Source organism: Sorex fumeus, unplaced genomic scaffold (genome assembly GCF_029834395.1).
Source record: "Sorex fumeus unplaced genomic scaffold, SorFum_2.1 ptg000384l, whole genome shotgun sequence".
Lineage (NCBI taxonomy): Eukaryota > Metazoa > Chordata > Mammalia > Eulipotyphla > Soricidae > Sorex > Sorex fumeus.
This window is the reverse complement of record NW_026606440.1, coordinates 17,501-31,479: the sequence shown is the minus strand read 5'-3', so window position 1 is coordinate 31,479 and position 13,979 is coordinate 17,501. Positions and strand designations below refer to the sequence as shown.

At 49.0% G+C, this 13,979-nt stretch overlaps 1 protein-coding gene across 1 annotated transcript in view; it reads right to left on the bottom strand.

The window, feature by feature from the left end:
• Nucleotides 1-11,516: 11,516 nt before the first annotated feature.
• Nucleotides 11,517-13,979, bottom strand: part of CRLF2 (cytokine receptor like factor 2) — a gene marked incomplete at its 5' end in the record, with an annotated part of 10,161 nt that continues 7,698 nt past the window's right edge. Inside the window, one exon of the mRNA XM_056109648.1 lies at nt 11,517-11,776. Within this exon, the coding sequence (XP_055965623.1) occupies nt 11,528-11,776 (249 nt within the window). The remainder of the gene's footprint in view (nt 11,777-13,979) is intronic.

Sequence of the window (13,979 nt, the reverse complement as noted above, 5' to 3'; positions counted from 1 at the left end):
GAGACAGAGAGAGAGACAGAGACAGAGACAGAGAGACAGAGAGACAGAGAGACAGAGAGACAGAGAGACATTGAGTGAGTGGGGTGATTGGTGCTGGGAAACTGGGAACTGTCGGTGAAGGAATGAGTATTGCCACACTGTAGCCTGAAACCCAACCAGGAACCACTTTGCAACTGTGTATCTCCCGGCAAATCAACTGCAAAGTAACAATGTAGCACTGCAACAATGTTGCACCGTTGTTCATCGATTGGCTCCAGCCGGCACCAGGCACGTCTCCGTGGTGAGACTTGTGGTGACTGTGTTTGGCATCTCGGAGACGCCACGGGGAGCTGGCCAGGTTCTGCCCGGCGGGCGGGATCCCCTCGGGAGCTGGCCGAGAGGCTCTCCGAGAGGGGTGGAGGACTCGAACCCGGGTCCTGCCGTGTGCCAGGCCGACGCCCTACCCGCTGGGCTATCGCTCCAGCCCCTTTTCTTTCTTTATTTATTTTTTAATTTTTTTTAAAAACCTGCCAGGCTGAGTCATAGGCTGCTGCCGCCACCTACCGGCCAGTTGACGGAGCGTGAAGCGGACGTGGCCAGTCTTCCTGGGACCAACCCCCCCAACCCACCCAGGACAGCCTTGCATGCAGGTGGCCAAGCCCAGCTGGACACAGCCGGCCACTGCATTTGGTGACGCCTCCCCTGCCCACCCTGGGCACTGCCAGGAGGGATCCCGGGGTGCAGAACCAGGAGTCAGCCCTGAGCACTGTCGGATGTGGCTTTGTCCCTTCCTCCCAAAAAAATATCCTGGACCAAAAATAAATAAATTAATAATATTATTATTTATTAATTAAATAAATTAATAATAATAAATAATAATTAATTATTATTATATTATATATATTATATATTAATAATATATAATATATTATTATATTATATATAATATATTATATATTATATTATATATTAATAATATATAATATATTATTATATATTATATATAATATATATTATATATTATAATATATTATATATTATATATTATATATAATATAATATATATTAAAAATAAATATAATTAATTAATAATAATAATTAATAATAATTATTATTAATAATAATAATGGGGCTAGAGCGATATCCCAGCAGGGAGGGCGTTGGCCCTGCACATGGCCAACCTGGGTTCGATTCCCATAATCCCCTAGGGTCCCCCTGAGCACCGCCAGGGGTAATTCCTGAATGCAGAGCCAGGAGAAACCCCTGAGCATCGCCGGGTGGGACCCAAAAAAGTAATAAAATAATAATAATTCTGGACCATCTGAGCCCAAATGTCATACCTGTGTGTCTAGTGACTCACCTGACCTCAGCCCACGGAAGGTTTTGTTCTCGGGGACCCAGCGGCAAGAAATTCTGCCACAAGACCCAGAGGCCCCTGGGGGGGACACTCCCAGGACTAGGGAGGGAGTTTCCTGGGGAATTTCAGTTCCGGAATGGGTAGCAGGAAAGGCCTGACCTGCTGAAATGCAGAAAATGCAGGGGAAAAAAAAAAAAAGCATCGCTGAGGCCCACCAGGAGTGAGCACTGAGGCAGGAGCCAGCCCTGGACTGGGCCAGGTGTGGTCCTAAAGGAAGAAGAGAAGGAATCGCGGACCGTAGGCTGCAGAGGGGGACCCCCAAATGCTTATTTATTTAATGCCTTAAAAATTAGACCAAGGGGGCAGGAGTGATAGCCCAGCGGGGAGGGCGTTGGCCTGGCACACGGCAGAGCCGGGTTCGAGTCCCGGCATCCCCTAGGGTCCCCCGAGCACCGCCGGGAGGGATTCCTGAGTGCAGAGCCGGGAGGGACCCCTGAGCCTCGCCGGGTGCGACCCCCGTCTTTAATGTCATCCCCAGGACCACCCTCAGGACCATCCCCAGGGTCCAGGGTCATCCCCGGGACCCTGTTCTTGGGCCCCAGGTCAAGGAGTCCCAAGATAATGACCAACCCCCGAGGGAGCAGAGCAGAAAGACAACAAGGCCTGCGGATTCCCTGCCTTTCTCCGTCACTCAAAAACCGGGTTTTTCTATAAAAAAAACAAATTTCAAAAAACAAAAAAAAAATCTCACAAAAGGGCCAGAGTTGACTTGGGCCTGGGCTGGGTTCGTCCCCCCCGTGGGCAGCTCCCGCCCTTGGGTCTGCGTCTCTCCTTCCTTCTCTCTCTCTTCTCTTCCTCTCTCCTTCTCTCTTTCTCTCCCTTCTCTCCTTCTCTCTCCTCCTCTCCTCTCCTTCTCTCTTCCCTCTCTCTTTGCCTCTCTCCTCTCCTCTCCCTCTCTCCTTCTCTCTCCTCTCCTTTCTCTCTCTCCTCTCTCTCTTCTCTCCCTCTCTCTTGTCTTCCTTCTCTCCTTCTCTGTCCTCCTCTCTTCTCTTTTACTCTCTCCTTCTCTCTCTCCTCTCCTTCCCCCTCTCCTCTCCTTTCCTCTCCTCTCTTCCTCTCATTCTCTCTCTCCCTCTCTCTCTTCCTCTCTTCCTTCTCTCCTTCTCTGTCCTCCTCTCTTCTTCTTTTACTCCCTCCTTCTCCCTCTCCTCTCTTCTCTCTTTCTCTCCTCTCCTCTCTCCTTCTCTCCTTCTCTCTCCTTTCTCCTTCTCTCTCTCCCTCTCTCTTCTCTGTCCTTCTCTCTTCTCTTTTACTCTCTCCTTCTCTCTCTCCTCTCCTCCCTCTCCTCTCCTTTCCTCTCCTCTCTTACTCTCTCTTTCTCTCTCTCCTTCTCTCTCCTCCTCTCTCTCCTCTCCTTTCTCCTCCTCTCCTCTCTTCTCTTTTTCTCTCCTCTCCTCTCTCCTTCTCTCCTTCTCTCTCCTTTCTCCTTCTCTCTCTCCCTCTCTCTTCTCTGTCCTCGTCTCTTCTCTTTTACTCTCTCCTTCTCTCTCTCCTCTCCTCCCTCTCCTCTCCTTTCCTCTCCTTCTCTTAGTCTCTCCTTCTCTCTTCTCTCCTCTCCTTCTCTCTCCTTTTCTCTCCTCTCTCCTCCTCTCCTCTCCCTCTCTTTCTTCTCCCCTCTTTCTCTCCCTCTCTCCTTCTCGCTCTCCTCTCTCCTTTTCTCTCCTCTCTTCTCTCCTTTCTCCTTTTCTCTCTTCCTCTCTCTTCTCTTCCTTCTTCTTTTACTCTCTCCTTCTCTCTATCTCCTCTCCTCCGTCTCCTCTCCTTTCCTCTCCTTCTCTCTAACTCTCTCTTTCTCTCTCTCCTTCTCTCTCTCCTCCTCTCTCTCCTCCCCTTTCTCCTCCTCTCCTCTCTTCTCTTTTTCTCTCCTCTCCCCTCCTCTCTCCTTCTCTCCTTCTCTCTCCTCTCCTTTCCTCTCCTTCTCTCTTCTTTCTCCTTCTCTCTCTCCCTCTCTCTCTTCCTTCTCTCCTTCTCTGTCCTTCTCTCTTCTTCTCTTTTACTCTCTCCTTCTCTCTCTCCTCTCCTCCCTCTCCTCTCCTTTCCTCTCCTTCTCTTACTCTCTCTTTCTCTCCTTCTCTCTCCTCCTCTCTCTCCTCCCCTTTCTCCTCCCTCTCCTCTCCTTTCCTCTCCTTCTCTCTTATCCTCTCTTTCTCTCTCTCCTTCTCTCTCCTCTTCTCTCTTCTCTCCTTTCTCCTTCTCTCCTCTCTTCTCTTTTTCTCTCTCTCCTCTCCTCGCTCCTCCTCTCCTCCTCTCCTCTCCTTCTCTCCTCTCTCCTGCTGTCCCTCTCTCTGCTCCTCTTCCGTCTGTCTGCCTCTCCCCTGGCTGCCCTCCCCTCCCCCGTCGAAACCCCCTTCCCTGAGGTTATTCCGAGCCCAGGGGTCACCCCTGCAGTTTTGAGTGGGGGTGGGGGTGGGGTTGTTCACTTTTCCTTATTCAGCACAGCTAGGCCGAGGTGGGGCGGGGGAGGGTCTCCACCCCTCCCCAAAGGTCGCCCGCCCGGGGGAGATCAGGGGCTCCCTGCCGGGTGCACACGAAACTCTTATCTGGGGAGAGCCGCTCTCGATCTTCACAACAACAACGGTTCTTTGTTTCCGGAAAGGGACAGCCCAGCCCCCTCCCGCTCTCCCCTCCGCTGGGCTGGGCCCCCCACCACCTCCACCGCTTTCTGGGGCACCCCGACCCCTCCACTGTGCAGTATAGCCCTGTCCTCCTGTGTGTGTGTGTGTGTGTCTCTGTGTGTCTGTGTGTGTGTCTGTGTGTGTCTGTGTGGGCACGCACGCGATTCAGGGAAATGATTTTGGAGATTCAAGAGAAGAATTTAGAAGTCAGAAAAAAATAAGAAAGGAAGAAAAAACAAAGAAAAAATATTTTTTAAAAGAAGAAAGGGAAGGAGAGGAGGGACAGAGGGAGGGAGGGAGGAAGGAAAGAAGGAAGGAAGGAAGGGAAAGAAAGAGAGAGAAAGAAAGAAAGAAAGAAAGAAAGAAAGAAAGAAAGAAAGAAAGAGGAGGAAGGAAGGAAGGAAGGAAGGAAGGAGGGAAGGAGGGAAGGGAGGAAGGAAGTCACACACAGAGACTCTCAGACTCACAGACACACACACACAGACTCAGACTCACTGACACACACAGAGACTCTCAGACTCACTGACACACACACAGACTTTCAGACTCACGGACATACAGAGACACACAGACTCACACACACAGACTCACACAGACTCAGACTCACTGACACACTCACAGAGACTCTCAGACTCACAGACATACACACACAGAGACACACAGACGCACACACACAGACTCACACTCACTCACACACACAGAGATTCTCAGACTCACAGACATTCGCATACAGAGACACACAGACACACACACACAGACTCAGACTCACACACACAGAGAATCTCAGACTCACAGACAGACACACACAGAGAAGAGACACACAGACGCACACACAGACTCACACAGACTCAGACTCTCTCACACACACACAGAGACTCTCAGACCCACAAACATACATATAGAGACACACAGACACACACAGACTCATACAAACTCAGACTCACTGACACAGATATACACACAGAGACTCTTGAACTCACAGACATATACACACAGAGACACACAGATGTACACACACAGACTCACACTCACACACACACAGAGACACTCTCAGACTCACAGACATTCACATACAGAGACACACAGATGCACACACAGACTCACACAGACTCAGACTCACTGACACACACACACAGAGACTCTCAGACTCACAGACATACACACACAGACACACAGACGCACACAGAGTCAGACTCACTCACACACACCCACAGAGACTCTCACACTCACAGACATTCACAGAGACACACAGACGCACATACAGACGCACACAGACTCACACTCACTCACACACACATACAGATTCTCAGACTCACAGACATTCACATACAGAGACACACAGACACACACAGACTCAGACTCACTGACACACACACAGAGACTCTCACACTCACAGACATACACACACAGAGACACCCAGATGCACACACACAGACTCACACAGACTCACACTCACACAGAGACTCTCAGACTCACAGACACTCACATACAGAGACACACAGACGCGCAACACACAGACTCACACAGACTCAGACTCACTCACACACACACACACACACACACACACACAACGCAGACCCACGCAGGATGGTCAAAGGGGGCGGCTTTGGCTACTGAGTGAGGTTCTAAGTAGACAGAAGTTGTCCATACAATGACATGGGGGTGAGAATGGTGTCTGTGTGTATGTCTGTGTGTGTCTGTGTGTGCTTATTTGACTGTGGCTGTGCATATGTGTTTGTGTGTGTGTCTGTCTCTGTGTCTGCATGTTTGAGTGAGGCTGTGTGTGTGTCTCTGTATGTGTCTGTGTGTGTATATCTGACTGCAGCTGTGTATACTTGTTTGTGTGTGTGTCTGTCTTTCTCTGTGTCTCCATGTCCGTGTATCTCTATGTGTGAGTCTGTGTGTCTGTGTCTATGTGTGTGCCTCTGTATGTGTGTCTCTGTATGTGTGAGTCTGCGTGTGTCTATGTTTGTGTGTGTGCCTATCTAACTGTGGCTGTGTAGACGTGTTTGTGTGTATGTCTGTGTCTGTGCATGTCTGAATGAGACTCTGTGTGTGTCTGTATGTGTCTATCTTACTGTGGCTGTGCACACATGTTTGTGGTGTGTGTCTGTCTTTCTCTGAGTCTGCATGTCTGTGTGTGTCTCTGTGTGCCTCTGTGTGTGTGTCTGTTTCTATGTGTGTGCCTCTGTATGTGTGAGTCTGTGTGCGTGTGTCTGTCTCTGTGTGTGCCTATCTGACTGTGGCTGTGTAGACATGTTTGAGTGTGTGTCTGAATGAGGCTGTGTGTGTATGTCTGTGTATGGGTCTGTGTGTGCTTATCTGACTGTGGCTGTGTAGAGATGTCTGTGTGTGTCTGTCTCTGTGTCTGTGTGTCTGAACGAGGCTGTGTGTGTGTGTCTGTATGTGTCTATCTGACTGTGGCTGTGTAGACATGTTTGTGTGTGTGCCTGTCTCTATGTCTGAATGAGGATGTGTGTGTGTCTGTGTGTGTCTATCTGGCTGTGGCTGTGTACACATGTTTGTTTGTGTCTGTCTCTGTGTCTGCATGTCTGAATGAGGCTGTGTGTGTGTGTCTGTGTCTGTGTGTGCTTATCTGAGTGTGGCTGTGTAGAGATGTTTGTGTGTGTCTGTCTCTATGTCTGTGTGTCTGAATGAGGCTGTGTGTGTGTCTGTATGTGTCTATCTGACTGCGGCTGTGAAGACGTGTTTGTGTGTGTGTGTCTGTCTCTGTGTCTGCACGTCTGAATTAGGCTGTGTGTGTCTGTGTGTGTCTATCTGGCTGTGGCTGTGTACACGTGTTTGTGTCTGTCTTTCTCTGTGTCTCCACGTCTGTGTGTCTCTATGTGTGAGTCTGTGTGTGTGTCTGTGTGCCTGTCTCTATGTGTGTGCCTCTGCATGTGTGCCTCTGTATGTGTGAGTCTGTGTGTCTGTGTGTGTATGTCTGTCTCTGTGTGTGCCTCTCTGACTGTGGCTGTGTAGCCGTGTTTGCGTGTGTGTCTGCATGTCTGAGTGAGGCTGTGTGTGCGTGTGTCTGTGTCTGGTGTGCTTATCTGACGGTGGCTGTGTAGCCGTGTTTGCGTGCATGTCTGAATGAGTCTCTGTGTGTGTCTGTGTCTGTGTGTGCTTATCTGACTGTGGTTATGTAGACATGTTTGTGTGTGCCTGTCCCTATGTCTGAATGAGGATATGTGTGTGTCTGTGTGTGTCTATCTGGATGTGGCTGTGAACACGTGTTTGTGTGTGTCTGTCTCTGTGTCTGCATGTCTGAATGAGGCTGTGTGTGTGTCTGTGTCTGTGTCTGTGTGTGCTTATCTGAGTGTGGCTGTGTAGAGATGTTTGTGTGTGTCTGTCTCTGTGTCTGCGTGTCTGAATGAGGCTGTGTGTGTCTCTGTATGTGTCTATCTGACTGTGACTGTATACACATGTTTGTGTGTGTGTCTGCCTTTCTCTGTGTCTCCACGTCCGTGTGTTTCTCTATGTGTGAGTCTGTGTGCCTCTGTGTGCCTTTGTCTATGTGTGTGTCTCTATGCGTGTCTGTGTGTGTGAGTCTGTGTGTGTGTGTCTGTCTCTGTGTGTGCCAATCTGACTGTGGCTGTGTAGCCGTGTTTGCGTGTGTGTCTGCGTGTCCGAGTGAGGCTGTGTGTGTGTGTGTGCTTATCTGACTGTGGTTGTGTAGACAAACTTGTGTGTGCCTGTCTCTATGTCTGTGTGTCTGAATGAGGCTGCTGTGTGTGTGTGTCTGTGTGTGTCTCTGTGGCTGTGGTTGTGTAGCCGTGTTGGCGTGTGTGTCTGTGTGTTCGAGCGAGGCTGTGTGTGTGTGTGTGTGTGTGCAGACTCAGCCCCCAGGCCGGGGCCTGTCAACAAGGACCCAGGGCTGACCCTGTGGGGGCCCCGTGAGCTGCGGCCAGTCCCACCTGCCCTGGCCTAGATGTCCACCCTGGGGCCGGCGGGCAGTGGACGGCCCCAGGGGCAGCCGCGACACACAGCTGTCCGTCCGCACACCACCCGGACCCCGGCTCTGCTGCCAGCACGGCCCCAGCAGACAGACAGACGGACGGATGGAACACAGCCGGCAGCGTCCAGGAGGGGCCGTGCGGGAGGTGGATGCGGTTACGATGGTCACACCCTTCCCAGACATCCCTGTCGCCTTCAGTTATTCACCCTGTTTTTTTTTTCTTTTTGGTTTCTTTTTTTTTCCCTTTTTTTCTTTTTTTCCCCTGCTTTTTCTTTATATGATTATTTTTCTTCTTTTCCTGTTTTTTTCCTTCTTTTACATTTCCTCCTTCTTTTATCTTTTATCTTTTTTCTGTTTTTCTTTCCCTGATTTCTCTTCTATTTTTTCCTTTTTTTCCATTTTTCTTGTCATGATTTTCCTTTCTTCTTCTTTCTTTTTTCTGTTTTTCTTCTCATGATTTTACTTTTTCTTTCCCTGGTTTTATTTTTCATTATTTTTGTTTTACTTTTTATTGCTTTTCTGTTTTTCTTTACACTATTTTTTTCTTGTTTTTTTTCTGTTTTTCTTTTCACTATTTTTTCTTGTTTTTCTTTTTTCTGTTTCTGTTTTTCTTTTCATTATTTTCCCTTTTTTCTCTTTTTTTTCATTATTTTCCTTTTTTCTTTTTTTCCCTGTTTTTCTTTTTATTATTTTTCTGTTTTTCTTTTCACTATTTTTTCTTGTTTTTCTTTTTTCTGTTTCTATTTTTCTTTTCATTATTTTCCTTTTCCCCCTTTTTTCTTTTCATCATTTTCCTTTTTTCTTTTTTTCCTGTTTTTCTTTTCAGTATTTTTCTTTTTCCCCCTTTTTTTCTTTTTATTATTTTCCTGTTTTTCTTTTCATTATTTTTCTGTTTTTCTGTTTTTCTTTTCACTATTTTTTCTGGTTTTACTTTTTTTGTTTTCTGTTTTCTTTTTATTATTTTTCTTTTTTCTTTTTTCCCTTTTTTTCATTATTTTTCTTTTTTCTTTTTTCCCTTTTTTTCATTATTTTTCTTTTTTCTTTTTTCCCTTTTTTTCATTATTTTTCTTTTTTCTTTTTTCCCTTTTTTTCATTATTTTTCTTTTTTCTTTTTTCCCCTGTTTTTCTTTTTATTTTTCTGTTTTTCTTTTCACTATTTTTCTTGTTTTCCTTTTTTCTGTTTTCTGTTTTTCTTTTCATTATTTTCCTTCTTTCTTTCTTTTTCCTGTTTTTCTTTCCATTACTTCTCCTTTTTTCTTTTTCTTTTTGTTCTGTTTTTCTTCTCATTACTTCCTTAATTTTTCTTTTTACTTTTTTCTGCTTTTCATTGCCTGCTTCATTTTTTCTTTTTCTTCCTTTGTTCTTTCTTCTGTTTTTCTTCTCATTACTTTTCTTTCTTCTTCATTTTTCCTTTTTAAATTTTTATTAGTGAAACACCATGAGGTGCAGTTGTAGATTTACAAATCATTGTGCTTTTTTTTCCTTTTTTTTCTTTCCGTTATACTTTAAAATCCTTTCCCCTCTTAATAATAAGTAATAAAATAATACATTTAAATCACAAAAAAAGAATAAGAATCTTTCTTACTCTTTTTCCTGTTCTCCTGTTTTTTTGATTTTTGACTTTTTTGATTTTTGACTTTTTTGATTTTTGACTTTTTTTTTGATTTTTGACTTTTTTTCCATTCTTTTTCTTTTCTCTTGTTTTTCTTTTCTTTATTTTCTTTCCCTTCTCACTTTTCCCCTTTCCTCTCTTTTTTTCCTCTTCTCTTTATTTAAATTTCCTTTTCTTTCTCTCCCACCCTGCCCCCCTGGATTCCCCGAACCATCTCCCCGACCCCCCAAGGCCGGGGTGCTCTGCGGACCTCACATTCGGGGAAGGACCAAGCCTGGGTCCCGCCTGTCCTCTTGCGTGTCTTTTTTTTTAATGCATCTGCTTTTTTTTTTCCCCGGATCTAATCAGGGCTTCCTCCACCCCCGGCCTCTGACACACAGATGGGGTGTGGGGAGGTTTGCCAAGTCCCCATCGTACCCAACCCAGTGTCCCCAGCCCTTAACTGTCACTTCCTGCTCGATCCCGGAGAGTGATAAGGAGCTCACACAAGGGCAGGCAAGGGTGATACCATCACGGCGCACGCAGTACTTGCCGGGGGAGGGGGGGCGGGAGGCCCCCAGCACAGCCCTGGCTGTTACTACTACGGGGAGGGGTGGGCGGACGTGGGTGACCCCTGCCCTGCCTGTGGGTGAACGTCCCCATCTGCAGAACCGGGAAGGCTAGGGAGCTACTCAGCGTGGAACTGTGTTTCCGGGGGCTGTTGGCTGCAGCCCTGAGCACTGCCGGGCTCCTCTGTGGCAGTTCCTGGCTCCGGCCCTGCCAGGCTGCAGAGCAAACTGAGGTCCCTGAGTGGAAAACCAGGTTCCTGCTCCTGCCTGGCGGCCACCAAAGCCAGACACACACGCGTGGTCCTGAACACAGAGCCAGGAATCAGCCCTGAGCACAGAGCCAGGAATGAGTCTTGAGCACAGAGCTGGGAGTCAGCCCTGAGCACAGAGCCAGTAGTCAGCCCTGACACAGAGCCAGGAGTGAGCCCCCAGCACAGAGCCAGGAATGAGTCCTGAGCACAGAGTGGGGAGTCAGTCCAAGCACAGAAATGGGAGTCAGCCTTGAGCGGAGAGTTTGGAGTCAGCCCCGAGCACAGAGCCAAGAGTTGGCCCCAAGCACAGAGCCGGGAGTCAGCCCCGAGCACAGAGCCAAGAGTCAGCCCCGAGCACAGAGCCAAGAGTCAGCCCTGAGCACAGAGCCAGGAGTCAGCCTTGAGCAGAGAGTTGGGAATCATCCCTGAACACAGAGCCAGGAATCAGCCCTGAGCACAGACCCAGGAGTCAGCCCTGAGCATTGCTGGGTGTAGCTTCCAATAGTAACTAAGTATCTTTGCATCAGCAGATTCTCAGTTCACAGTGTCTAACATTAAAAAGAAACTTTGTAACAATTTTCAAAAGAACATTTAGTATCAACCACTGTGCAACTGTATACAACTGTCACAGACCACAAAAAACAAAGAGGTCACGACCCCTGGATGGGCTGTGTGGGGGAGGGGGAGTGGGGGAGTATAAGGAGGGGATGGACGGTCAAGGAGGACCCTGGGGTGGGTCCTCGTCCCCCAGGACCCCAGGGTGGGCTGTGGGGAGTTTAAGGAGAGGATGGACGGTCCAGATGACCGAGGGTCCATCAGCCCATGACCATGTCCGAGGGTCTCTCTGCTTGCTGGTTCCTCGATCCCAAGAATTGGCAGCTAGTGACCACGAGGAGAATCGTCCAGGCTGGACCCAGAGTCCAGGCTGTGTCCACCGAGGGCTCAGGAAGATCGGGCTGCCCAAGTGGACAGGACCCGGGGTCACGCGTGGAAAGACTCAAAAGGGTCCTGTCCGTCCCCCCAACATGGGTCAGATCCGTAGACACCGGCTGGACCGTTCCCGGGGCCGGCCGAGGAGTCCGGGGCGGTCAGTGTGTCCATGGTCAGCAGGTCCCTGGATGCCGCGTCCAGCGGTCCACCACGGAGCTCAGAATGTCACGTAGGCATCATCGTGGAGGACGAAGGTGAATTCCTGGAGGTGGACCAGCTGACTGTCATCTCCTGGGGGCGGCCCAGGGGTCCGCTCCGGGGACTCGGGGGGGAGGGACGGAGCTGTGGTCACTGCAGGGCTCGGGGATTCCTCCACGGTCCAAGGCACCAGTAGCGTCTCCTCGGGGGCCCGGTCCGGGCACGAAGTGTCCATTCTGCCCACATTCTGCGTCTGCTCGATCCACTCCTGTAAGGGGGGGTCAGTGGTCAGTGGTCAGTGAGGGGCCACGAACACTGGCCGCCGAGGAGAGATTCCTGAGTGTGTGCAGAGCCAGGAGTGACTGTTGAGCCTTGCCAGGTGGGACCCCCAAAAGCAAAACAAAAATAAATAAAAATTATCCCTGGCCCACTCCCACCTACCTCCCACCACACACACACACACACACACACACACACACACACACCCTCTTGCAGCTCCAATTCCTCCTAATCACCCAGATTTTCTGGGCTCCAACACTGGCTGGGAAGAAGACGTGAGAGGAGGGGTGTGTGTGTGTCTGTGTGTCTGTGTGTCTGTGTGTGTGTGAGATGGTGTGAGGGTGTGTGTGTGTGTGTGTGTGTGTGTGTGTGTGAGATGGTCTGAGGGTGTGTGGGGGGGTTGTGAGTTTCTGTGAGATGGTCTTCGGGTGTGTGTGTGAATGGTGTGTGTATGAGATGGTGTGAGGGTGTGTGTGAGATGGTGTGTGTGTGAGATGGTCTGAGGGTGTGTGGGGGGGTTGTGAGTTTCTGTGAGATGGTCTTCGGGTGTGTGTGTGAATGGTGTGTGTATGAGATGGTGTGAGGGTGTGTGTGAGATGGTGTGTGTGTGAGATGGTGTGAGGGTGTGTGTGAGATGGGGTAAGGGTGGGTGTGTGTCTGAGATGGTGTATGTGTGAGATGGTGTGAGGGTGTGTGTGATGGTGTGTGTGAGATGGTGAGTGTGTGTCTGTGAGATAGTGTGTGTGAGATGGTGTGAGGGTGTGTGTGTGAGATGGTGAAAGTGTGTCTGTGAAATAATGTGTGTGATGGTGTGAGGGTGTGTGTGTCTGAGATAGTGTGAGGGTGTGTATGAGATGGTGTCATGGTGTGTGTGTGAGATGTGTGAGGGTGTGTGTGTGTGAGATGGTGAGATAGTCTGATGGTGTGTTTGTGAGATTGTGTGAGATTGTGTGTGTGAGACGTTGTGTGTGTGTGAGATGGTGTGAGATTGTGTGTGTGAGACGGTGTTTGTGTGTGAGATGGTGTGAGATTGTGTGTATGAGACGGTGTGTGTGTGAGATGGTGTGAGGATGTGTGTGTGAGATAGTGTGAGGGTGTGTGTGAGGTGTGTGTTTGGGGGGAGATGGAGTGTATGTGTGTGATGGTGTGTGTGTGAGATGGTGTGAGTGTATGTGTGAGGGTGTGTGTGTATGAGATGGTCTGATGGTGCGAGTGTGTGTGTGAGGATGTGTGAGTGAGATGTGTGAGGGTGTATATGTGTGAGGGTGTGTGTATGAGATGGTGTGAGGGTGTGTGTGTGTGATGGTGTGTGTGAGATGGCCTGATGGTGTGTGTGTGTGTGTGAGATGGTCTGATGGTGTGTGTGTGTGTGAGATGGTCTGAGGGTGTGTGGGGGGGTTGTGAGTTTCTGTGAGATGGTCTTCGGGTGTGTGTGTGAATGGTGTGTGTATGAGATGGTGTGAGGGTGTGTGTGAGATGGTGTGTGTGTGAGATGGTGTGTGTGAGATGGTGTGAGGGTGTGTGTGACATGGTGTGAGGGTGTGTGTGATGGTGTGTGTAAGATGGTGAGTGTGTATCTGAGATAGTGTGTGTGTGAGATGGTGGGAGGGTGTGTGTGTCTGAGATAGTGTGAGGGTGTGTGTGAGATGGTGTCATGGTGTGTGTGTGAGATGTGTAAGGGTGTGTGTGTGAGATGGTGAGATAGTCTGATGGTGTGTTTGTGAGATTGTGTGAGATTGTGTGTGTGAGACGGTGTGTGTGTGTGTGTGAGATGGTGTGAGATTGTGTGTGTGAGACGGTGTGTGTGTGAGATGGTGTGAGGATGTGTGTGTGAGATGGTGTGAGGATGTGTGTGTGAGATAGTGTGAGGGTGTGTGTGAGGTGTGTGTTTGGGGGGGAGATGGAGTGTATGTGTGTGATGGTGTGTGTGTGAGATGGTGTGAGTGTATGTCTGAGGGTGTGTGTGTATGAGATGGTCTGAGGGTGCGAGTGTGTGTGTGAGGATGTGTGAGTGAGATGTGTGAGGGTGTATATGTGTGAGGGTGTGTGTATGAGATGGTGTGAGGGTGTGTGTGTGTGATGGTGTGTGTGAGAGGGCCTGATGGTGTGAGTGTGTGTGTGAGATGGTCTGATGGTGTGAGTGTGTGTGAGATGGTCTGATGGTGTGTGTGTGTGTGTGATGGTCCTGAGCT